Source organism: Macrotis lagotis, chromosome 1, assembly GCF_037893015.1.
Source record: "Macrotis lagotis isolate mMagLag1 chromosome 1, bilby.v1.9.chrom.fasta, whole genome shotgun sequence".
Taxonomy (NCBI): Eukaryota; Metazoa; Chordata; class Mammalia; order Peramelemorphia; family Peramelidae; genus Macrotis; species Macrotis lagotis.
In genome coordinates this window covers 703,725,153-703,751,658 of record NC_133658.1, presented here as the reverse complement: position 1 = coordinate 703,751,658, position 26,506 = coordinate 703,725,153, and the positions used below count along the sequence as shown (strand labels likewise).

Genomic DNA, 26,506 nt, shown 5'->3' with positions numbered 1-26,506 from the left:
TTTCATAGATTTGTTCATGCTTATTCTCCTTATGTTGTATCTACCCTCTAGTTTCTTGTTGCCTTTTCTTATTTAACAATCCTCCTTTTTTTTGGTCTCTTTTTTTTCTAATTCATTGTTGCAGTTTGGGAATGTTTAAAATTCATTTTAAATTGTATTAATAGATCCTTCAGATTTTTGAAGAAATGTAAATCCTTTGTGATAAAAACAATGATAACTGAATTATTATTTGAAGTTATAATTATTAAGCACATCAAATAAGTAAATACAATAAATAATACCACTAGGCTAAAATAATGCTCCCGTAAATCCTTAGGAAATATCCTTAGAAATCCTTGACAAGGGTAAGCAAAATAAGAGTTGAAAAAAGATGAATTATTTCTGATCTTCATTTGATTTCCTTCACTCTTAACTGATTACCATACACATTCAGGCATTCATCAGTTATATGTAAGAATGTGGGCTGGTGATTTCCCAAGACTGCATAATAGGAATCTAAGAGCTAATTAATAATTGTTAACATTTCTATAGCTATATAGTATTTTCAAAGCATTTATTTTATCTCATTTGAACCCAAAACTGGCCCTGTGATCTCCTTTATACTCAGTTCAAGAGACTCTATGTACTTGGAAGTTATAGAACTCTATTTTAAAAGAAATATATAATTATTTTAGGTTTTTGTAAGGCAAATGGGGTTAAGTGGCTTGCCCAAGGCCACACAGCTAGGTAATTATTAAGTGTCTGAGACCGGATTTGAACCCAGGTACTCCTGACTCCAGGGCTGGTGCTTTATCCACTTTGCCACCTAGCCACCCCCGAAATATATAATTTTTAAACTAAATTATTTAATGATGAAATGTGACAGTACCTATAATGTTGCTTACAGTAGCAAAAAGCAAAGTTTGTATGTCTCTCTCTCTCTCTCTCTCTCTCTCTCTCTCTATATATATATATATATATATATATATATAGATACACATAGATCTGCATATGTATGTTGTATATGTGTATGTAAGTCTTAGATTGAGAGCTACTGTGGAGAGCTGCCATTAACCATCTGGATCAGTTGATTTCAGGATCTGTACTAACACATGTATTTCCCAGGGGAAATCATTTAATTTCTCAGTGACTCAGGAAACTCTCTAAGATTGCAAGTTTCAAAACTTTTGCCCATCAACCTTGGCAGATGACTAGGGATTTACTTCACTAACAAACTAAATTGGTCTGGTACAAAAACAAGTGTCTAATTAGTTAACTAGATTTATGTAGAGAAATTTATAATACTAAAACAGAATCCTTTTTAAGGACAATTGGGAGTAAAACAATACATTTAAAATTGATAAGGACCATATTAACTACACATTCCACATCGATTCCTAGTTAAACTTATTTTGCCTTATTAGTTTTATAATTGATAAACTCTCACTACATAGAATCATTTATTGTGGATCATCCAATATTTAAGATAAATGTGATTATAGATGCATCTGCTGCTGATTCTTATTGTGTTAGGGAGAAGTGTATTTCACATACAAAGAAGCAATGAAAGAAGAGAAAGAATAAAAACTCAATAGAAAATGATTGTAAAACATACCTACCTGGGTAACTTTCTCTGTCACATTATGTGTTCGATCTTTAACCTTGGGTGCAATAATTGTTTTCTCAGAAGAAGGAGGGGATGTGTTCTTTTTTTCAGTTTTGATGTCTGAAAAATTCAAAGTAAGCTGAGGAATCTTGTTGATGGTGCTGTATTTGTTGAGATTTGAATCAGATGTGGATCCCAGTAGACTTGACTTGATATGATTAAAAGGCCCTGAAAAATCAGAAAGCATTTAAAGTAGATGATATTAGGAAGGAACAGAAGAATAAATGAAAAATGGTTCTAAATGATAATACCATTTAGCTATGTCACATACATACCTAACTCAGAAAAGACTAAACCCAATTAAATCCAATTATAAGACTTTGGGTCACTTTCTTCTATCCTGCCATATAACATCCTGAATGTAACATGTTTCATGAACTAGAATTTGATCCTGTGTCTATACCTAGATAGCAGATGACAGGTTTAGTTCCTCCCTTCATTAAAGGTTGGAAAAAAATTAAAAACACCAATAAGACTGTCATTCTTCAAATTCTGAATTCAAATGCCCTCCTGAAATGAAACTCCCATTATAATCCATGTATATCTTGGATATGATTCAAGGAAGAATTTGCTTATGGGAAAGATATACCAACTATGAAAATTCCAGACATGCAACAACCCCGGGTCAGATTTGTATTCCTTTCCTCTTATTATTCCATGGCTTTTATGCCCTGGATGCTTATTTGATATAGCTTCCCATTCTAAGTCTGAGGTGAAATGATAAGCTGATTGGACCCCTTACATGTTTTTAGCTTTGCATATAACAAGGCTTTAATGCCTTCAAGTCTCCTGAGAAGAGTATGTTATCCTTTAAAGGATGGGTTAACTCAAAGTATCCAAGGGCTAACAAGATGGGTTGAGTACAGATGAGGTAGAGGATGGGGTGCGTGTATGGAATAATTGGGATTCTTTTAGTGGAGAATTTTTTTCTTCCCTTTTTATTATGACTTCATTCTAGCTTAGGATTGAAACTCCTTGAGGCCCTGTGCATCTGAGAAAATGAGATCTATGTTTCTGCCACCCATTCCTTCTTATCTTGGAAATAAGATTTTGTAATCTTGGAAGATTTGCCTGAATTGAGTGTCATATATATACACCCTCTCTCTCATCCCCCTTGTGCACTAAGACAAGTTATTAAGAGAACATTGTCTCATTGCTCATTTGCTTCCTCCTTTCCAATGTGTCCTGATATACTTTCCTCTGTCATAGAACCCACTCTGATGTGAAATTCAAAGCCCATTCTTATTTTTCTTAATTAGCAAAGAGGCAGTAAGGACTATTCAAGAATATTGCTTTAATGGTGTCGAGGAACATGTATCATTCATTATAAAATCCCACAGTGTCATATAGCATATATATATATTTGAGGACAATTCTAAGTCTGCTTATCCTGCTTTATATAACTAGCTTTCCCTTTAAGAATTATGCCATAACTTGCATTTTAAGTACTAGTAAGTAATAGTATAAATGCTTCTTTAGTTTCAAATGCTCATTAGCAAATTGAGTATTTTAGAACACAATGAACACCCAATTCTATATAAATATGCTGTTAAGAAATAAAAACTACCTATAAAAGATGAGTTTATAATGAAACTCAAAGGAAATCACAAGGTATTAAACTATGAAAGGTTTAAATAATTTTAACAGAATAGTTGTTTATTAAAATAAAACTATATTTCTTCTTCCTTGCAACTCTTCACTTATGGATTTTCATTCATGGTGACAGTCAGGACTGTCACTGTGATGTATTCCATTGCAATATCCTGGCACATATTGCCTAGAATGTCCTAATTTGAATATAGATTCTGACTCTCGTTTCCATTCATATGACAAGGATTGTAATAAGAGGAGAATGGTCCCAAATTAATCTAGTCTTATGACAGGCTGCAGATAATAATCTCATTCTTATGGTCTTTACAGAAGTCCCCACTACACATTACAAATTTATTTTCATTAGATGCTAAAATTAATATGTATATATGTAAATACACACACACATACATGTAAGCACTTTCCTAAGACCAAATTCAAGAATACTGACAACTTCCATCACAAGTCAAATTGTGACATTTGTGGTTTTTACATTTTTTCTTTGTGGTTAATTTTCTAGTCCCCCCAAACTTCTAGTCTGCAGTAAAAGAAACTTGGTTATTGATAAGGATTTTGACCAGGTTTTATGAGAGGGTGGGGTGTCCAAGAAAATGTTCTCTTTTTAAAAAATAAATAACTTGAAATTCTTTGATGGAATGTTATAGTGGCTATCTAGCACCGACTCCTTAAAGAGTTCTTTTGTTAATATGAATCAGGACAGTGTTATTTAGATAGGATTGTCTCATATGTGAGTAAAAAGAAGCATGACACTCTCAGTCTTTCACATTATGCTTTTTTAAAAATTAATTTTGAATTCAAATGTTTATATTCCACAGCTTTTGAAAACCCATAGGAGGAAATGAGCATATTTAATTAGGGCATATTTAACTTTCAAATTTTTTTCAGAAATGAGAGTATTCCTCCAATTTGAGTCTCTGTAACTTTATTTTTTTAAATTTTATTCTTTTTTAGGTTTCCTCAAGGCAAATGGGATTAAGTGGCTTGCCCCAAGGCCACAAGGCTAGGTAATTATTGAGTGTCTGAGACCGGATTTGAACCCAGGTACTCCTGACTCCAGGGCCGGTGCTTTATCTACTGTGCCACCTAGCCGCCCCTCTCTGTAACTTTATAACCCTCATTTCATAAATGAGAAACTTTAGACAGAGAGCATGTAGCCACAAAGCAATTGGATTCAAAAGCTAGCAACCAGAAATAAGAGCTTGCTACTTCCTTTTTCTGTTTTCAGAAATAACTTGTGCACTGAAAGGTGAAAGGCAGCCTCACTAAAAACTTAATCTTGATCACTTGAAAGCAATTAAGATTTGAGAGGACTATGATGATAAAGAAAGAAAGAAGAGTAACCTGAGAAGCTGAGGAGATGAAGTCAAACAAAATGAACTCCTACCATCACAGGGCAATAATAAGATGAGTTCATATTTAAAAGACAAAGAAATATGGGAGAGTCTGATATTCTTAGTGAAATAATTACCAGTTTAAAAGACTCAATTACCAAAAGTATTAGGAGATGTTGAAAAACAAGAAAATTAAAAATTCAAAAGCAGGAATATGGTAGAAATGACTAACGAAATATAAAACTAGACCAGATTCAAGCGTTTGGGTACAAACACCCTAGATATGCTTAGAAAAACCAAATCTAAAGGTTTTGGGGGGGACTCTAATAGGACATTTGATGATGTTTGTACTTCATTCTTGAAGAAGACCATGATATTAGGGAGGTAATATACACATGAATTGGATTTGAGTGAGAGAGGTGCTGAAACAAATCATCAGTCTCATTTTCTCATGCAGAGCCATTTGGGTCCAGTGACCAGATATGAATCAGGACAACTATAGATAACCCTGGATATGTTAAATGACTTGCCTGATGTCACACAACTACCAAATATCTGAGAGTACATTTGAACTCAGGTCCTTCAATTCCAAGGCTGGTGTTCTATTCATGTACACCTAGGTGCTCACTTGGTTAACCAAATAATTTGCATCAAAAATAGAAACTTGTACACCTTCTACCATTGCAGATTGGAACCTCTTTGCAATTTATAGTCTTAGACTACAATACTAAAATGCTACTTAAATTCACTATGCTTTGAAGGAAGACTAAAAACAATATCCTCATTGTATAAGAAAGGAAATAGTCTAAGACATGGTGCTACTTTGAAGAGAAATTAGTTTTTCTATAAGAAATAAACTGCAATCAAAATCAAAGCCTGTGCATGGTGATGGAATAGAAAGAAATCAAACTAGGACAAGTATTCACATCAGCAGGTTTAAGGTGTCTCTTAGTAATACAGAGGTTTTCCCCTGTATTATTTTGCTGAGTAGCCTTAATATTTGAAAAATACAAATAGGTCCTTTTTAAAAAAATGATCACGGGATTATAAAACACCTCTAAAAATCACATGCCAATCAGGTTAACACTTGGAAAGTTGCTAGAAGAAATGTCTATGCATTTATTATTGAATTTTATTTAGGCTAAGTAGTGTTTAATATATTAAGTGTAAGCATATAAAATATCAAAGAGCTTATGTCATTAGAGAATCAATTTGCAACTACTTTAACAGCTTTTGTGGTCTAAAACAGCTTGTTTCTATTGAAGATAGTCATTATATTCTTAGCTAGAAAAGGTGAATATTATAAGCAGAGATTTTGTTTTTGTTACATGGTAGAGACTTATACAAGTTTGGGACAAGGTTATTCCATTGTTGAATGGTGCACATTCTTATCACATACAGTGATAAGAACTCCAGATCATATATTTTATCAGTAATTCAGATAATAAACAACCAACATGGGTATTGATGTTGCAGAAATTATAGAAGGAACTGAATAGTTTAAATGAATTAGAATTTGAATAGCCTGTGACATGTTACAGTAATGGTTATAATATCGATATAGTTATATTCAAAATTAATGAATTAATTCTTCCATTTGTTTTGATAATGGCGAAGTCTTCCCTTATAGACCATGGCCAGTTATTTTGAGGAAATGTTAGCATCAAGCATTTAATTTTATTTAAGAGGATGGATAGATTTTATGAGAAAAGGTTAAGTTAGAATGACTTAACTTTGGTAAATATTTCTGGAATTGATAGTTATAGCAAGCTACTTCATGATATATTTGAATAACCACTTGAACATTATCTAGCAACTTTCAAAAGTAGTGCTATGATGATTCATTTATATTTAACTTTCAATTTTCACATCTGAAGATTAAAAAATTATTTAAATAAAAATTTTCCATAAAAACGAATTAAATACAAATCTCTCACATAATGTAGCTATAGAGTCAAATCTATATGTGAAACTTTAAATTTTATTTAAAATAGGGAATGTAATTAAATAATACTGAAAAAATTTTAGAGAACAAAACAAATTAGTTGAAAAACAGAAACAATATTAAGATGGAGGTCTGTGGATATTGAATATCTGAACTATATTTTCTTGAAACAATAATGAAGATATGTTTCTTTTTTACTGAGGAAAAACAAAAGGCTGAAAAATTGCTCATGAACTTTTAGCTAATTAATAAAATGTAAAGGAGATGGTTGTTTCAAATATAGTTCAAGTTGACAGGCACTAAAAGTTAATACTATCTGCCTATACAATATTGGTAGCAGGATAATGCCTGAATCATAGTCACAACAAACCCTTATCACCATAATTGACACTAATTGGCCTCCTTGTTGACAGTTACTGTGAATAGGATGAGGACTGAATTCACCATAGAGACTGAAACACCATCCTACCATTACAGGTAATCCTTTCGGTTCAAATTGTAAGGTCTCTGGATAAAATCAAAGTGAGGGAATTCTGCCCTGTTTTCATTTGCCTGAAATTAGCCCTTTGTAGTAAGGTCTTCAGTATGCAGTTCTGTTTATTCAAAATCTTTACTAGCAGTGAAAAATAAACAAAAATACACACCATACGGAACACCACTGATATTCACAAGAAGCCAAAATAGTGAATTTTTAGCAAACCAGGGATGGTTGCTTTACAAAATTCGCGCATGCTTACACACGTGCATCATAATATTTAGTTGCATGCATGGTTTCACAAAAATACGACAAAACAGTTTTCAATTTAACATTAAACGATGCTGTTCTTATCTTTTATGACTCATATATCTAATGGGATATTATACAAAGTAGACAAAACAAATTTCATTTTTTAATCAAATCCAAATTCATTAGAAGGTGTGGCAGAGTAGCCTTTCCTTTTTGCTGTTCCAGTTAATATGTGTGATTTGAGACTAATTTTGGATGCAATTAAAAACTATTTAAAGGTGATATTGATATCAAGAAATGAATATCATGCATGCACATTTTATTACTACAGTAAGCTTGAAACCATACCCCCTGCCATCCAGGAACGTGAAACTAGTTTTAAGGAGACAAAAGAGGAATAAATGAAGAGACTACTATGGAGCTCTGTTCCCACCATTTAAGTCTACTCATCTGTTTCATATATGTGAAACAGATCTATGGGCCTCCTTCCCAGTGGAATTAGATTAAATATCTTAACTCTTTCAGATGCACCACTGTCAATTTATCCTCATACTTCTTCCAGTAAGTACTGGCTTACAGTAACTTAGTGGAGTGCATTTTAATGTCTCTAGTAAAAACAAGCCAAACTCCAAAATACATCAATAACATGCCCGGCCCTATAGAGGTCAGCATTAGAATGGGATATTATATAGATCATATGACAGGCAAGGTAACATGCCAAATAACATGGTACTTTAAGCATCAGATAACAAAATTTATACTTGTACATTACCTTTGACATGGCGACCATTGTCTGTATTCAGCATTGTAAAAATAAAGAAAAGGAGAGAAAGATAAAAAGGAGACGAAAAACTGCATTTTGTTCTCAGTTACCATTGTATAATATTTCAAAGAAACAGAATGCAAAAGATTAGAATGTGGCATTGATTGGAATTAGCACAAATCTTATTCTTCAACCATGCAAAAGGATAACTAATTTAAATTAAATTCATTTGATGTTGTAAAGGTTCCATTTTAGAGCACATTAAAAAGTCATCTTGACTTTATTTTTTTAATGATGTTCAATTATGCTAATATGAAAAATGGCAATAATTTCAATGCAAAAAACATTAATCCAGTTATGTGCTAAATTCCAATATTTCCTGAAGTAGCACCTAAAAGATATGTGAGAAGAAAGACCATATAGTATTATAAATTTCAGACTAATTTTCATTTTGGCGATTATACTTTCTTATTAAAAGTGCATTGCAAACATTTGTTAAGTATGGATGTAGTCATTTCACTACATATATGTATCCAATCATAGTGACATTCATTTTTTCAAGAAACTAAGTAGATCCAAAATACCCTAGCAAATGAACTTATATCAAGTGTTTAATAGACAATATGTTAATAGTAAGAACATATAAAACATTTGGCTATCACAAAATACTTATAAAATAATTTTTAAAAGTCTATTGTGATTGCTTAATACATTTGATTTCTTAATATTAATTAAGTTCCCACCATGTTGTAGGTGCTAAATTCAGTATATCAAGATACTGTAAATATGAAGATTTCAAACTGCTTTCAAACAGGGAAATCTTCAATTGATATTATAGCATTTATTTTGCCTAAGTGCCACAAAATTACACTTGAAATAATTAGTTATTTCAAAATTAGAGAAATATATCCAAGATTTTTAAAAAAATGATTAACATTTTGGCACCATCTATACTACAACTAAGCATGTGGGGAAAAAAAACTTGAGATATATTCTAATTGTTTCAATTAACAAAATTGAAACAATTTCAATAGCAAATGTTCAGTTTATTGAATTTTAAAACTAAACATGTCCTTGGACTCCAATAAACAAATAGAATTGAGGCATATCTGAACTCTTTTCCTCTCTTTTTGGACTACAAGTTGCAGATATATAGGACATTTAATAGAGTGTGAATATATGGGTTATACAGGATGATCACTTCCATTTGAACTGTGTCCATCCAAGATGCTGGTGTGCATTTAACTTTCGGTTCTGAAGTTGCTTTAAATGATTTGAAAATCATTTATGTATTTTCCAAGACCATTTCATCACTCCAACAGGAGTGAAGAAATGAAAACACCTAACATATAAGCAGATAAGTCTCTTGTTGCAAAGTCAGTTATCAGAATTAAAAAGCAACTCTACTAGGAGATTTTACAACATAGTTTTCTATTATATAGAATATATAATTATATGTTATATATTATTATAACATATATAATATAACATATTATATAGAATATATAATTATATTGAAAGGATGAAACATTGATCCACAAAAAAGTGTCAGTAAAAAATTTTTCTATTTCATTTAGAAATGAATCAGTTTCTAAAAGATTTCAGAGAACATATTCCTATGAAATCTGGACAATCTTATTTTTATCTACTTGGGAGTGGTTACAAATGCACAATAGCACAATAATAGAATGAAATATTTGTTATCATTCCATAACAGATGATTAAAGAAAGATTCTTGCAAGTAAAAGATGTACCTTTGGGGAGTGATTGGAAAGTTCTAGAAGGGGAAAGGGAGGAAAAGGAAAGGAAGCTCTGAATGAACTGGGGAAAACCTTGGCATTGAGTTTCTGTTATATCTGCAATTTTGTTTTCAAATAATGGTAATTACCTGTTTTTTGCAGAGACACATATGAAATATTAAATCAGTTGTTAAATAGATAGGATTGAGTTATGTCAATAACTTAACAAAAATGAAGGCCCCAAAGATCTAAAGAATAGATTTTAATCAAATCTTCCTTACATTTTTAAAAAAGTCTGTGGTTATGCACTGCTGTTTGCTCAATTTGATTGTTTCAGACACTAGGATTCTAGACAATGAATTTGACTTCTATTTGCCTGAATATTTATGTTTATTTTGGTCACTTAGTTTACTAAAGTGATAAATTGATTGCATAGTCCCTGGTTCTGTGATTGATCTCTATAGATTACTGTATTTGTTTACAGTTTGTGCATTATCTATGAGCTTTACAGCAGAAATGAGTAGTTTCAATGTCATGCCATTAGGCATGGTTATTATCTTTTCTGCAAATTCTACCTTCCCTCATTTCCTGTGAAGATGGAATTTTCTTCTCTTCTTATCCTTTGAATGAGGTTCCTGTCTCCTCTGATTTTCCAATTTCCCCTAGTTTTTTCAATGTTCTACAGCTGTTAATTCTAAATTTGTTATTTATAAGGTTTCTGCTCTTTCCCCTTTACTCTTTGAGTGTGTGGGATGTGGTGATCTAATCTACTTAGATTATTTTAATGAAGTTTTCAAGGATTGTTTTGCAGATTATTCTCATTCCAATACTCCAGTTTGTCATTTTTTTCCCTCCAGGATTAGATCTCAGCTTTTGAACTTCTGTATTTAAACATCTCGTCAAAATTTCAAATGTATCCTGTCAAAAATGATACAATGATCAATTTTCTTTCCTTACCAACATACCTTTCTATTTTCCCCATTACTTGTAACATTACTATGAAGTAATCCCCTCTCTACCAAACTCAGGCTTGATTTTGAATCAGTAACTTTGAAATCCTTTCTGTCTTCTTCCATCACTTCGATTTATCATTAAATTTGATTTATTTCTTATAAATTGCACAGTTCCATTTTTCCTCACCTTTCTAATTGTTCTTATTTAGGTTGCTATCCCTTTATGCCTTGATGCTTTAATACCATGCTAGATGATCAAGCCACTTATAATCTTTTGGAAATAGAGTACTTAGGATATATATATAGCGTCTATTTCTTTCAATGTCATTTCCTTTATTAAACAAACCTAAGTCATCAACATTTATGACCCTTGATGACTCTGAATTAGTGAAGAATTTCAAACTGTTTTAATGGAAAATAGTTTGAATTTTACCAAATATATTACTAAGCTAATTAACAAAACAGTCATGTTGGTCTTTTCAATAGAAACACTATAAGACTTAATTTAATTAATATAGAGAAAAATCTTATTTTTACTAGTGTAGTAAATGTATGTAAATTGTCAATGATAAAATGTTTTTTAACAGTATTTTAAATGGGGACTTAAGCCAGGCAAAACTGAACTGCTATATCTATTATGTATAATATTTTACTTGCTTACTAATTTTTTAAAAACTTAATTAGTACTAGTTCTGTTTATATAAGAATTATCACAAATTCTAAATTTATTAAATTGGGATTATGTTTTAAGTTGTTAATTTGCATTTTAGTAGGATTTTGTTGTTATTGTTGCTAAGTGCTATTATGCATTTGTATGTTTTCTGACTTTGCAATTAGATTATGAGTATCTTGGTGGAGAGAGTAATAGGCTTAATCTTGTATTTTTATATCCCCTAAAGTAATTAAAAAGTATCCTGGACCAAAGGAAATATTTCTGTCTGGTTCAGATTAACTCTTTTGAATGAATTAGAGTATACCAATAATTAAAAATAATTCATTTAAAAAATGACAGCATTTTATCCTACTATGAAATACAGTATAAATTTTATGGCAGAAGAGTTTATATGATTGACATATTTAGGCCATTATATTATTAAAAACCCAGACTTTTCTAATTTGATTAAAAGTATTAATTACTTATTATATGCAAGATGCTATGTTAAATACTAGAAACATAAAGATGAAAATAACTCAATTCTTTCATTAAAGAGATTATAATCTAATATAGGAAATAAGAAATATGTACTATAGATAGATGATAAACTAGGAAATGGAAAAAGAGTGTTTAAAATAGTGTTCTAGGATCATTTGAGGAGGAAGAAATCACTTTTTTTTTTTAGATTTTTCAAGGCAATGGGGTTAAGTGGCTTGCCCAAGGCCACACAGGTAATTATTAAGTGTCTGAGGTTGGATTTGAACCCAGGTACACCTGACTCCATGGCCAGTGCTTTGTCCACTGTGCCACCTAGCTGCCCCCAAGAGATCACTTTTTCCTCAGGGAATTACAAGTTATCAGAGAAGGTTTCATATGGGGGGCACCTAATATGAATTTTGACAGAAGAAATGAACTTAAATTATAGGGAATGCATTCTAGATATAAAGGGTGATTTTATGCATGACAAGAGGAGAAATATACAACAAAATTAGGCTTATTTTCAACTATTTGATTATTTCGGTGAACCTCTTTGTACTTAGTATTTTTCTTTAGAAATAATTGTTTAATAGAATGCCTCTCTATTCATAGCAGCTATCTCTGAACTCTTTTTTCCTTCCAGGACATACAATGATCTGCTAAATATAATAAAAATGAATGATATTGTACACCACTACTGTTTATCACCTAAGAATGTCTCATAAGCAACATCAATTAATTAACACCAAATGGGGTACATAGAGAATACCTGTTGTAATACTGGAGAATTAAAAGCACAGAAAGTCAGGTCATCCATTTGGAGTTACAATAGGAATAGTTATGAAAATCAGCCTTAACACTTTCAAAACTCTACTTTTTGTCAAAGTTTTTCCTCCTAGCCTAAAGGTCCAACTTAAAATCAACCACAATGAGGAAATGATCTCTCAGGATATATCAAAATATACTTAATTTTTTTTTTTTCAAACATACCTTCACTTGCATGTCGGTCCCTAAACACATTTTTGGGATGGACACTGAATCCTTCTATATCATGCACTGAAGATGCCCTTCGTATACTACAAATACTTTCCTTTGATCTGGAATGGGTCAATTGGGAGCTTGACTGCAGCATGTCAGGATAGAGTCGGTCCCATTGCCGTTTTGGAGAGGAATGATCAAGTGGCCCTGATATATTAACCAGAGGAGAACATTTGCTAGGTTGTATCAGTGCTTTTGTGTCGTCTGCTTCAGAGGGGCTGCAGCTTTCTTTTGTAGGGGATTTAAAGTGCTTCATGGCCACTGAGTCATCACTATGCTTGGACGAATCAATCACCACCACATCTGGATCTTCTTGTGGTAAGGATTGCTTTCGGTAAGTTAGGAGCCTCAAACCAGGTAACTTGAACCCAAAAAGCTTACCTACAGATAAATGCAAAAAGAAAAGGAAATAACAGATAAGAAAAGAAAAAAAATTATAAGTCATTTTTTGAAAAATGAAACATTTCTTCAGCCTGTGTGTGTGTGTGTATGTGTATAGAAACAGCCAATAAGTGTTCACTTACATCTATATCAACAAGATGAGTTATAAATGAATGGACTGTTAGGTAGTTCAGTGGGTAGAGAGTGCCAGGTCTGGAGAAAGAAAGAAATATCCATTTTCCTGAGTTCAAATCTGGCCTCATATACTAGCTATGGGACCCTGGGCAAGTCACTTAACCTTATTTACCTCAATTTCCTCATTTGTAAAACAAGCTAGAGAAGAAAATGGCAAATTAGTCCAGGATCTTTGCCAAGAAAATCCCAAATGGGGTCATGAAGAGTCAGGACTGAAAAACAACTGAAAAAAATAAATTAATACCTGAGTCATCCATATCTGGAACAACTCTGCTGAAGAATTCTATAAGAATGACAAGGAGTATAATTATTCCAAGTAGGAGGTAAAAGAATACATGTTTTTGAATATCAGAGTTGCCTAGTCACATTGAAAATAAACGATAATATATTAAAGTATATATAATTAATTGTATTATATTAAAGTATGCTATATTATTGAAATTGAATACACAAATCAATTTTATTTCCATAGGTGCCATATTTATTATAGGCATTAATAAACTAGGTGAATATGGGAGACAGGAAGAGGACAGTAAGAAGTACAAATAAAGGGAAAGATAGAGGAATGATCATGGTAGTACAGTGGAGAAATATTAAGGAGATGAACTTGATGGAAGTAGTAGGCATATTGGAGACTACTGAGAAATTTGATTATATGTGGGAGGGGTTCAAGTAATGCATTAGATCACTCTCCGTGTCACTATGAAGTTCTGCAAACGTTTTGGCCTTTAATTAGGGAAGGAAGTAGTATGGTCTATTTCTCCACCTGTGGAGAGAACATTGTACTGATTATCTTTGTTTTTTCTTTGACTTTTGAAACGATCATTCCAAATATATCCCAGAGTGTGTAATATAAATAAAGAGAACAAGAAAGAAGTCTGGGTGCAGAAAATGAAGAGATTAGGGAAAGCATCCAAGTCAATTTTTTATGATACTCTGGTGCCTCTAAATACTACAGATTTTCTAGTCCATTGGTTTCTTTTTTTTTTTCTTTTTTTTTTTAAGGTTTTTGCCAGGCAATGGGGTTAAGTGGCTTGCTCAAGGCCACACAGACAGGTAATTATTAAGTATCTGAGGCTGGATTTGAACTCAGGTACTCCTGACTCCAGGGCCGGTGCTCTATCCACTGTGCCACCTAGCCGCCCCTCTTTTTTCTTTTTCAATTGAAATTTTATTTTATTTTTCCAATGGCATGCAAAGTTTTTTTTAACATTCATTCATTTGCAAAATTATGAGTTCCACATTTTTCTACCACCCTTCTTTCCCTCCACCCTTCCCATGGCACGAAAAGTCTAATAAAACTTTTACATGTACAATCATGTTTAACATTTCCATATTAGTCTTATTGTGAAAGAGGAATTATAATGTTTGTCCTTCATTCTTGAAGAAGACCATGACAGCAGGGAGATGATGCCATGACAAGTATATGAATAGAATTTGAGTGAGGGGGTACTGTGCTAAATCACCTTCTCCTCTGGAGTCATCTGGGTCCAGTGGCCAGACATGAATCAGGACGACTGGAGACTCTAGATGGTGCAGTGGATAGAGCACTGGTCTTTGGATTCAGGAGGATGGGAGTTCAAATCTGACCTCACACTCTTGCCACTTACTAGCTATGTGACCATGGGCAAGTCACTTAACGCTGATTGCCTCCCATCCAGGGTCATCTCCAGTCATCCCGATTCATATCTGGCCACTGGACTCAGATGACTCTGGAGGAAAAGTGAGGCTGGTGACTTAGTACAGTACCCCACCCCACACCCACACACTCAAATCCAATTCATGTGCTTGCCATGGCATCACCTCCCTGATTTTGTAGTCTTTGAAAATGAAGGACAAACATTAGAATGAGGAACTAGAACTAAGGGGACAGAAGGAAAAAAATACTGAGAAAGGAAAAAAGTTTTTAAAAAGTAAATATAGTATCCTTTGCTCTGCATTCAGATTAGTTTTTCTTTAGATGTGGATGGCATTGTACTTTGCAGGTCTCTCAGGACTGTCCTTGATCTCTGAACTGCTGAGAGGAGCTGCATCCATCATAGTGAATCATCTCATAATGCTGTTGTTAATGTATACAATGTTCAAGTTCTATTTACTTCACTCAGCAACAGTTCTTGCTAGTCTTTGCGTGCTTTGCTAAAGTCTGATTGCTTATGATTTCTTGCTGTTTTTCTTTTTGTAAGACAATGAGGTTAAGTGACTTGCCCAAGGTCACACAGTAACTTAATTATTAAGTGTCTGAGGCTGGATCTGAATTTAAGTCCTTCTGACTTCAGGGTCGATGCTCTATCCACTGCGCCACCAAGCTGCCCCTACTCATGATTTCTTACAGAACAATGGCACTTCATAACATTCATATATACCAGAATTTGTTCAGCCATTCTTTTTTTTATTAAAGATTTTATTTATTTTGAGTTTTACAATTTTCCCCCAATCTTATTTCCCTCCCCCCCCCCACAGAAAGCGATTTGTCAGTCTTTACATTGTTTCCATGTTGTACATTGATTCAAATTGAATGTGATGAGAGAGGAAATCATATCCTTAAGGAAGAAACATAAAGTATAAGAGATAACAAGATCAGACAATAAGATATCAGTTTTCCCCCCTAAATTAAAGGGAATAGTCCTTGTACTCTGTTCAAATTCCATGGTTCTTTATCTGGATACAGATGGTATTCTCCATTGCAGACAGCCCAGAATTGTGCCTGATTGTTGCGCTGATGGAACGAGCAAGTCCATCAAAGTTGATCATCACCCCCATGTTGCTGTTAGGGTGTACAATGTTTTTCTGATTCTGCTCATCTCACTGAGCATCAGTTCATGCAAATTCCTCCAGGTTTCTCTGAATTTCCATCCCTCCTGGTTTCTAATAGAACAATAGTGTTGCATGACATACATATACCACAGTTTGCTAAGCCATTCCCCAATTGAAGAACATTTACTTGATTTCCAATTCTTTGCCACCACAAACAGGGATGCTATAAATATTTTTGTACAAGTAATGTTTTTACCCTTTTTCTTCATCTCTTCAGGATATAGACTCAGTAGTGATATTGCTGGGTCAAAGGGTATGCACATTTTTGTTTCCCTTTGGGCATAGTTCCAAATAGCTCTCCAGAAGGGTTGGATGAGTTCACAGCTCCACCAACAGTGTAATAATGTCCCAGATTTCCCACAACCCTTCCAACAATGATCATTATCCTTTCTGGTCATATTGGCCAGTCTGTGAGGTATGAGGTGGTACCTCAGAGAAGCTTTAATTTGCATTTCTCTAATAAGCAATGATTTAGAGCAATTTTTCATATGACTAAGGATTGCTTTGATTTCCTCATCTGTAAATTGCCTTTGCATATCCTTTGGCTATTTGTCAATTTGGGAATGGCTTTTTTTTTAAATATGACTCAGTTCTCTGTATATTTTAGAAATGAATCCTTTGTCAGAAACATTAGTTGTAATGATTGTTTCCCAGTTTACTACATTTCATTTGCTCTTGGTTACAGTAGTTTTATCTGTGCAAAAGCTTTTTAATTGAATGAAATTGAAATCATCTAGGTTGTTTTTGGTGATGTTCTCTATCTCTTCCTTAGTCATAAACTGCATCCCTTTCCATAGATCTGACAGGTAAACTAGTCCTTGATCTTCTAATTGGCTTATAGTATTGGTTTTTATGTCTAAATCCTGTATCCATTTGGATCTTACCTTGGTATAGGGTGTGAGGTGTTGGTCTAATCTAAGTTTCTTCCATATTAACTTCCAATTTTCCCAGAAGTTTTTATCAAAGAGAGAATTTTTATCCCAATAGTTGGACTCTTTGGGTTTATCAAACATCATATTACTATAATCTTTTCCTGCTATTGCATCTAGTCTATTCCACTGGTCTACCACTCTATTTCTTAGCCAATACCAGACAGTTTTGATGACTGATGCTTTATAATATAATTTTAGATCAGGCAGGACTAAGCCCCCTTATTTTGAACTTTTTTTGTTAAATCCCTGGAAATTCTTGACTTTTTATTTCTCCATATGAATTTACTTACAACTTTTTCTAACTCAGTAAAAGTAATTTTTTGGAATTTTGATTGGTAGGGCACTAAACAGGTAGCTTAGTTTTGGTAGAATTGTCATTTTTATTATATTAGCTCTACTTACCCATGAACATTTGATGTTTGCCTAGCTATTTAAATCTGATTTAATTTGTGTGAGAAGTGTTTTATAATTGTTTTCAAAAAAGTTTCTGAGTCTGCCTTGGGAATAGTATCTCAGGTATTTTATATTGTCTGAGGTTACTTTGAAGGGGATTTCTCTTTCTAGCTCTTCCTGCTGTATCTTGCTAGTCATATATAGAAAAGTTGAGGATTTATGAGGGTTCATTTTATATCCTGCAACTTTGCTAAAATTGCTAATTGTTTCCAGTAGTTTTTTGAATGATTTCTTGGGATCCTCTAGGTAGACCATCATGTCATCTGCAAAGAGTGAGAGTTTTGTCTCTTCCTTCCCAATTCTAATTCCTTCAATTTCTTTTTCTTCTCTAATTGCTGAAGCTAACATTTCTAATACGATATTGAATAGTAGTGGTGATAATGGCCATCCTTGTTCCACCCCTGTATTGGGAATGACTCTAGACTCTCCCCATTCAATATAATGCTTGTTGATGGTTTCAGATAGATACTGCTAATTATTCTAAGAAACAGTCCATTTATTCCTACACCCTCTAGTGTTTTTAGTAGGAATGGGTGCTGTATATTGTCAAAAACCTTTTCAGCATCTATTGATATGATCATATAATTTCTGATAAACCCAACTGTTTTCCTAATACTGAACCAACCCTGTATTCCTGGGATAAATCCCACTTGATCATAATGTATTATCCCAGCGATAACTTGTAATCATTTTGCTAAGATTTTAATTAAAATTTTTGCATCTATATTTATCAGGGAGATAGGTCTATAATTTTCTTTCTCTGTTTTAACTCTTCCTGGTTTAGGTATCAGCACCATAATGATTTATTTCATAGAAAGAGTTAGGCAGAGTTCCATCTTCCCCTAGTTTTCCAAGAGTTTATATGGAATTGGAACCAATTGTTCCTTAAATGTGTTGTAGAATTCACTTGTGAATCCATCAGGCCCTGGAGATTTTTTCTTAGGGAGTTCAGTGATGGCTTTTTGAATTTCATTTTCTGAGATAGGGTTGTTTAGGTATTTAATCTCCTCTTCATTTAACCTGGGCGACTTATATTTTGCAAATATTCATCCATTTCACTTAGATTGTGAAATTTATTGGTATAGAGTTGGGTAAAATAATTTCAAATTATTACTTTAATTTCCTCCTCATTGGTGGTGAGTTCACCTTTTTCATTTATGATACTAGCAATTTGGTTTTCTTCTTTTTTTTAAATCAAATTGACCAGAGGTTTATCAATTTTATTGTTTTTTTCATAAAACAAACTTTTGGTTTTTATTAATGCAATAGTTTTTTATTTTTATTTTATTACTTTATTACTTTAATTTTTAGAATTTCAAATTTGGTATTTAATTGGGGATTTTTAACTTGTTCTTTCTCTAATTTAGTTGCATATTTAATTAATTGATTTCCTCTTTCTCTAATTTATTCATGTAAGCATTTAAAGATATAAAATATCCCCTGACAGCCAATTCGAGTGAATACCTTAGGTTTTGGTATGTTGTTTCATTATTGTCATTATCTAGGATAAAATAATTAATTCTTTCTATAATTTGTTTTTTGATCCACTCAATCTATAAAATGAGGTTATTCACTTTCCAATTGGTTCTGGGTCTACATCTCCCTGGCCCAATCAGTCATTCTTCAATTGATGGGCATCCCCTCAAATTTCAATCTTTGTCACTCCAAAAAGAGCTGCTATGAATATTTTTGAACATGTGAATGTTTTCCTATTTTTTATGATTTCCTTAGGATATAGACCAAATATCGGTATTGCTGGGTCAAAGGGTAGGAAGAAGAGTTTTATTGCTCTTTGGGCATAGTTCCAGATTGCTCTCTAGAATGGCTGGATCAATTCACAACTCCACCAACAGTGCATTAATGTCTCAATTTACCCACATCCTTTCCAACATTGATCATTTTCTTTTTTTGCCATCTTAACCAATTTGATAGGTATGAGGTGGTACCTCATAGTTGCTTTAATTTGCATTTCCCTAATCAATAATGATTTGAAACTTTATTTTTAGGTTTTTTTGCAAGGCAATGGGGTTAAGTGGCTTGCCCAAGGCCACACAGTTAGGTAATTATTAAGTGTCTGAGGCTGGCTTTGAACTCAGGTACTCTTGACTCCAGGACAGGTGCTCTATCCACTGTGCCACCTAACTGCCCCTGAAGCATTTTTTAAATGACTATAAATATCTTTAATTTCTTCTTTTGAAAACTGCCTGTTCAAATTCTTTGATCCATTTATCAATTGGGGAATGATTTATAATCTTATAAATTTGATTTACTTCCCTATTTTAGAAATGAGCCCTTCATCAGAAATATTAGCTATGAAAATTGTTTCCCAGTTTTCTGCATTCCTTCTCATCTTGATTGTGCTGGTTTTATTAGTGCAAAACCTTTTTAATTTAATATTGTCAAAGTCATTCATTTTTCAATTCATAATGTCATCTATTTCTTGTTTGGTCACAAACTTCCTCCCTCTACATAGAGCTGACAGATTATTTCTTTTTCTCTTAATTTGTCTATGGAAGGGCTGTCCAACCTTACTTTTGGAAGATTTTATTGAAATAATAGACAACATATTTTGATTTGCCATTTTTAATGAGAGTTCTGTGGTAATTAGGCTTTGTTTGCTAAAACAGTTAATAAACCCATAGGTCACCACATAAAATCACACTGTAGGCTGCGTGTGGCCTGTGGGCTGCATTTTGGGCAGCCTGGTCCATGTTATCGTCCTTTATGTCTAAATCCTGCACCCATTTTGACTTTATTTTGATATAGGGTGTGAGATGTGGGTCTATGCCTAATTTTTGCCATACTGTTTTCCAGTTTTCCAATCATTTTTGGTCCAATAGTGAGTTCTTATCCCAGAAGATAGTGTCTTTGGATTTATCAAACAGGAGATTACTATATCATTCACTACTACTTCTTTTGTACCTATTCTATTCCTCTGGTCCATTTCTCTCTTTCTTAACCAGTAGCAGGCAATTTTGATTACTGCTACTTTATAATATAGTTTTAGATTTGGTACAACTAGGTCACCTTCCTTTGCATTTTTTCATCAACTCTCTTGATATTCTTGACCTTTTGTTGCTCCAGATGAATTTTTGTTAGTCTTTTTCTAGCTCTGTAAGATAGATTTTTGGTAGTTTGATTGCTATAGTACTAAATAAGTAATTTAATATGGATAGAATTATCATTTTTATTGTCAGTCTTGCCTAATCATGAACACTTGACATGTTTCCAATTGTTTAGATCTGACTTTACTTTTTTGAAAAGTATTTTGTAATTATGTTCATATAATATTTTATGTTATCTATAGGGAAAATAGCTCCAAATTATTACTTTAATTTCCTCCACATTGTTGTTGAGTTCACCCTCTTCATTTTTGATACTGGTAGTTTTATTTTCTTTTTTAATCATATTAATGAAAAGTTTGCATATTTTATTTTTTCATAAAACCAGCTCTTAGTTTTATTTATTAGTTCAATGCTTTTCTTACTTTCAGTTTTATTAATTTCACCTTTGATTTTCAGAATTTCTAATTTGGTATTTACTTGAGGAATTTAATTTGTTCTTTTTCTAGTGTTTTTGGCTGTTTGTGCAATTCATTGATTTCCTCTTGCTCTACTTTAGTCATATAAACATTTAGAAATATAAAATTTCCCCTAAAATTTGCTTTGACCAAATCACATGTATTTTGGTGTGATGTCTTGGATAAAATTGTTGATTATTTCTGTGATTTGTTGTTTGATCTATTCGTTCTTTAACATTAGGTTTTTAGTTTCCAATTAATTTTTGGTTTATCTTTCTGCATTTATTACATGTAATTTTTATTGCATCATGATCTGAAAATGGTGCATTTAATATTTCTGTCCTTCTGCATTTGATTGTAAGGTTTTTTTCCCCCTAGAACACAGTCAGTTTGGGTATAGAGGCCATGTACTATGGAGAAAAACATATATTCCTTTCTAGGGCCATTTAATTTTTTTCCAGAGGTCTATCATATCTATATTTTCTAAAATCCTATTCACTGGTTCATTGGTTTCTAAGCTTTTTGAGTTTGTTGATCTCTTTTAAATATATATTTTTATTGTTATGGTAGGAGCTTGACTCAGGATAGTCTCTGGTAGTTTGTGATTAGTATTGGAATAAGATGAGACCCTCATAAGTCATTTAATAGTTAGCAAAAAGAATTTACATTATGCTACCAGGAGAAGGTTATTCAACAAGGATAGGCATTGAGGAACCCTAAGTGTAACTCCTTTGACTTAATTTTCCCATTGTGTTACATTGGCCAAGCATCACAGAGAATGCCAGAGTTCCTCCTGACTTGGATACATTCAAATGATGAGGAAGCAAAGTCAAAAGCTTGAGCCACCTAAAGCAAGTCATTCATAGCAATTCCACTCCTTGGTCCTCTATGCTTTCCATGGGTAGGATTTGTATAATAATCATTGAATGTTGTTTTAGAAGCAATGTAGAGCCAATCAGCTCAGAATTAGAATAAATGAGGGGTTAGAGTTGGGTTAATCTTATGTCCTGTGCATTCCGGTGTCTAGCTTTCTCTACTGGACTACCATGTTTCTAGGAGCCACTCTTCTCTCTGGGGCTCACATCTCTGCCTACTGTCATTGATATCTGTTATTACCAGGGTCTTCTCCATTTGTGCTCATTAACCCCTACCTAGAGAACATGACCTGGATCTTATCCTCTTGACCCAAGTCAAGACCACTGGGACCTGAGTCTGCACTTCATGCGTGCCATGTATTAGAGAAAGCATTCTAGTTTTTTAGTATTCAAGTGACCAGGAATTGATAGGATATCCTTAACCTTTTAGACCCCTGAGCCAGTCAAATCTTGAGGATGGTATCAATACCTTTTAAAGAAGAACAAAAAGAATTATTTTTTCTTTCACGAGGGCAGGAATTAGGATATTGTTCCTATCATATTCCCACTCACAGTAAGTTGGAGTATGATCAGAAGAACCCTTGATCAATTTGATGAACATTTCAATAGATTTGATGAGATTGTAGGTTGTAGACTTTTTTAGACAGGTATTTCCCATGGAGGTAGACATGCATCTTAGTCTTCTAACTAAGTAGAAATAGATAACCCTTCTGATTGGTTCCTAGTAACTGGGGTTGCCCCTAAAGGGAAAAGAGGATAGATTATACTTTGAAGAGCTAACCTTTTTGTGATCTATATGATCTGATCCTTTTTTTTTGTATCTCCTGTACTTTCTTTCTATTAGATTTCCAAATTTGATCACAGCAAGGTGGTGGATGGGATTTCTTCTATTCACTTCTCTGTCCTCAAGGCAAAAAGTAAACTTGCAAGAGAAGAAAATGAAAGGTGACCTATAACTTCTCACCTTAATCTTGAAAGGAGAGTTTCTGGGTCTGTAGATACTGAATCTGAGCACAGGTAAGAGATTAGTGATCCTGAGAATGGTTATTTCAAGTCTTTACCTCGTGAGTGATTTTCAGTTCCTGGGTGAGAGTTTCTGAGTTTGAAAGATTCCGAATTCTTAGAAGGAAAATATTTCTTCACTAGAATGCTTTTTGGATAAAAAGAATAATTCTGTAATTGGAGGACTAAAACCATCCTATAGGATGAGTCAAGAAGCCAGGATCTTATGAAACTGCTTTATGGTGAGTTGTTCAGATGATCCAGGTGAATAGAGAATAACTTTTCAACAGTCTCCCAAAGTATCTTTATCTTTTAGAAAGGGTCTAAAGGGTTTAGAAGAACTTTAGAAAAAGTTATTTGCCAGTTCTGTGTTTCATGCATTTATTCACAAGCACCTATGTTGTTGCAGTCATGTATTTTCTGTGGTGGGTGAAATAAAAGATATTCTTTACTCATTTATAAAATCAGATGATTGGACTAGTTGTCAGGTAGGATCTCTTTTTAGCTCTAAATGTTTCTGTGGCCCTGTGAACCTTCAGTACCCATGGGTTTGTCATTCATTTCTTTTTGGAAAACAGACATGCTTAAGCTTAATTACAGAAATGTTTAAAAGTCATACCCCAGGATCCAATACTGAATCTTCAATGATATAGGTGTCAATAGCAACTTAATGTTGCTGTTGTTTGTCCTTCATTTACAAAGATGATCATGACATGCAAGTGAGTTGGATTTAAGTGAGGGGGTGCAATGCAAAATCATCAACTTCACTTTCTCTTCCTGAGCCATCTGAGTCCAGTGACCAGATATTGACTTATCAGTATCTATTGATTCATCATATGAAAAAATGCTCCAAATCATTATTGATTAGAAAAATGCAAATTAAAACAACAATGAGATATCATCTCACACGAATAGCCAAGATGAGAAAAAGGAAAAATGATCAATGTTGGAGAGGTTGTGGGAGGACCGGGACATTGATGCATTGCTGGTGGAGTTGTGAACGGATCCAACAATTCTGGAGAGCAATATGGAACTATACCCAAAGAACAATAAAACTGTTCATACTCTTTGACCCAACAATTCCAATTCTAGGTCTATATTCAGTAGAAATTATAAGAAAGGGAAAAGTCCTACATGTTCCAAAATATTTATAGCAGCTCTTTTTGTAGTGGCAAAGAATTGGAAATTGAGGGGATGCCCATTAATTGGGGAATGGCTAAGTAAGTTATGGTACTTGAGTACTATGGAATATTATTGTTCTATAAGAAATCATAAATGGTTGGACTCTAGAGAAGCATGGAATGATTTATGGGATCTGATGCTAAGCAAAGGGATTAGAACCAAGAGAACAATGTATATATCACTAACAACATTGTGAGATGGAAGCAGCATCTCTTAGCAGTCCACTGAGCTAGAGCAACTGTATTAGACTGGTTATGGACTATATTATCCTCATCCAGAGGAAGAAAAACACAACACAACAAAACACACACAGAAACACCCCTTCAGAATATGCTGAACAAAAAAAATTGACTCTTATTTATCTCTCTCCCTTAATCCTAATTCCTCATATCAAAATTACATACACATGTTTATCAAAATATGTATGTACCATGCTAACCTGACTATTCGCCACTGAGGGCAGGGGGTGGGAAGGGAGGGTAGAAGGAAATGTTGTAACTTAAAAATATACATGTGCATATGGATGAAAATAAATAAACTTTAAAAAGTATCTATTGTTTGAGGAAATTCATGACAAAGAGGTATTATAGTTATTATTTTAAAATGAATTTGTATTTTGTTAATTATAACAGGGCCAATATAAGGGATACCATGGTGTAGTGGACATTAAGTACTTGCCTTAGGGACAGGAAGACCTGGTTTAAGTCCTATTTTTTAGATATACTAACTGCAATGTTCATGGATAAATTGTTTATCATTTAAACTCTCAGGAATTTCAGACAACTCTCTAAGAAATGAATTCTAAAATTGGATCCATTAACTTGTTTTAAAAATGTTTTAAAAACTATATTTCAATATAATTGCTTTCCTTGCTAATCCCATGTATTTTTAATATCTTTGAAAATATTTTTCTGATAAAAGGTTCATAGGCTTCCCCATATCACAAAGTAAGCCATGATACAAAAAAAGGTGAAGACCCTTCAGTCTGGATGATTTCTTATGTCTCCTGAACCTCTAAAATTGATGATCCTGTTTTCCATTTTCCTAACCAACATTTTAGTTCAGTCCTTCTTCAATCACCTCAAGTTTGAATTATTACAAAAGTCTTTTATTTGATAAATATACTTCCAGCCTTTCTCCTTTTCCATATTACTCATTAGTTAATTACCAGAAAAATATTCATCAAACATTTAAATTATCAGGACACTTCTTTCTTTTGTTAACTATACTGATTCAACTTTGTCCATTATCATACTTCACAATGGCCTTGTTTATTCTAGTAGGACCTGAGTGTTATCTAAAACTATTCCTTCTCTGTATGGAACTATTGTCTCCTTTCTAGCAAACTGTCCTAAAATGAGAAATAAACACACTAATATATGATATGTATGTCCACATAGGTTGTCCAAATATATAGATGTGGCTTCTGTATGGCCTAGATAGATAGGATCTGACGCCTTTCCTTAAGCCCTGGTTAAGATACAACTCCTCTAGCAATTTTTTCTTATGATCTTTCAATATTTAAATGATGAGTGGTTCTTATATTTCATTACTGAAGAAGACCAAAACGGCACCACTATGCTAGAGACAAGTTAGAGTATGGCTGACTGTGACTGAGCAGACCTATATGAGCTCATTTTGCTCTTCCACAGGTCAGGCACAAATAGTCCATGGGAACACCTGGGGTGGGTACTCTAAACTTGTGCATCTCATGGTTCCTAAGAGCTACTTCAATTCTGCCTTGCTCTTAGAACACATCATCCTTTCTGATGAGGGCATGCCATGCTGGGAGATCCTGTTTCTACATCCTTGTGTTCTCTAGTTATTTTATTTATGCATGATTTTCCAAACTACATTATTATTAATTCTTGAGGCAGAAGCTATATCTTCTATTATTTATTTTTCAAAAGCTCTACAGAATTTAATCCTATGTTATTATGTAGTCAATGGATTCTCTGTAAACATGTGCTGAATTAATTCAAGATTAAATTTTCTGGGTGCCTATAAACTCCCTGTGTACTCAATTTACTTACACATTAGAAAGAAGAATAGACTTTTTTCATTGTTTTGATATTTTGGGAAATTACCTTCCAGTAATGTGAAATATTGGGGCAAATTGCCCTAAAATGAGAAATTAGCACATTTACTAGTATATAGTATGTATTTCCACATAGGTTGTCCAGATGTATAGGTGTGGCTTATGTGGTCTGGATAGATAGTATCTGATACCTGGTCTGCCTCTCCATAGAAGAGGATAGCCAGGGGCAG

General features: G+C 33.4%; 1 protein-coding gene and 1 long non-coding RNA gene across 3 annotated transcripts in view; one reads left to right on the top strand and one right to left on the bottom strand.

Moving 5' to 3' along the window:
* KCNH7 (potassium voltage-gated channel subfamily H member 7) overlaps nucleotides 1–26,506 on the bottom strand; it is a 625,928-nt gene that overhangs the window by 173,920 nt on the left and 425,502 nt on the right. Inside the window, exons 4-6 of the mRNA XM_074215839.1 lie at nucleotides 12,837–13,265; nucleotides 8,032–8,052; nucleotides 1,599–1,813 (exon numbers count right to left, since the gene is read on the bottom strand). Of these exons, the coding sequence (XP_074071940.1) occupies nucleotides 1,599–1,813; nucleotides 8,032–8,052; nucleotides 12,837–13,265 (665 nt within the window). The remainder of the gene's footprint in view (nucleotides 1–1,598; nucleotides 1,814–8,031; nucleotides 8,053–12,836; nucleotides 13,266–26,506) is intronic.
* The window catches only part of LOC141507830 (uncharacterized), a 355,670-nt gene that overhangs the window by 88,003 nt on the left and 241,161 nt on the right, over nucleotides 1–26,506 (top strand). For both annotated transcript variants that reach the window (XR_012474279.1, XR_012474280.1), the window contains exon 2: nucleotides 22,899–23,071. This is a non-coding gene — a long non-coding RNA (uncharacterized LOC141507830). The remainder of the gene's footprint in view (nucleotides 1–22,898; nucleotides 23,072–26,506) is intronic.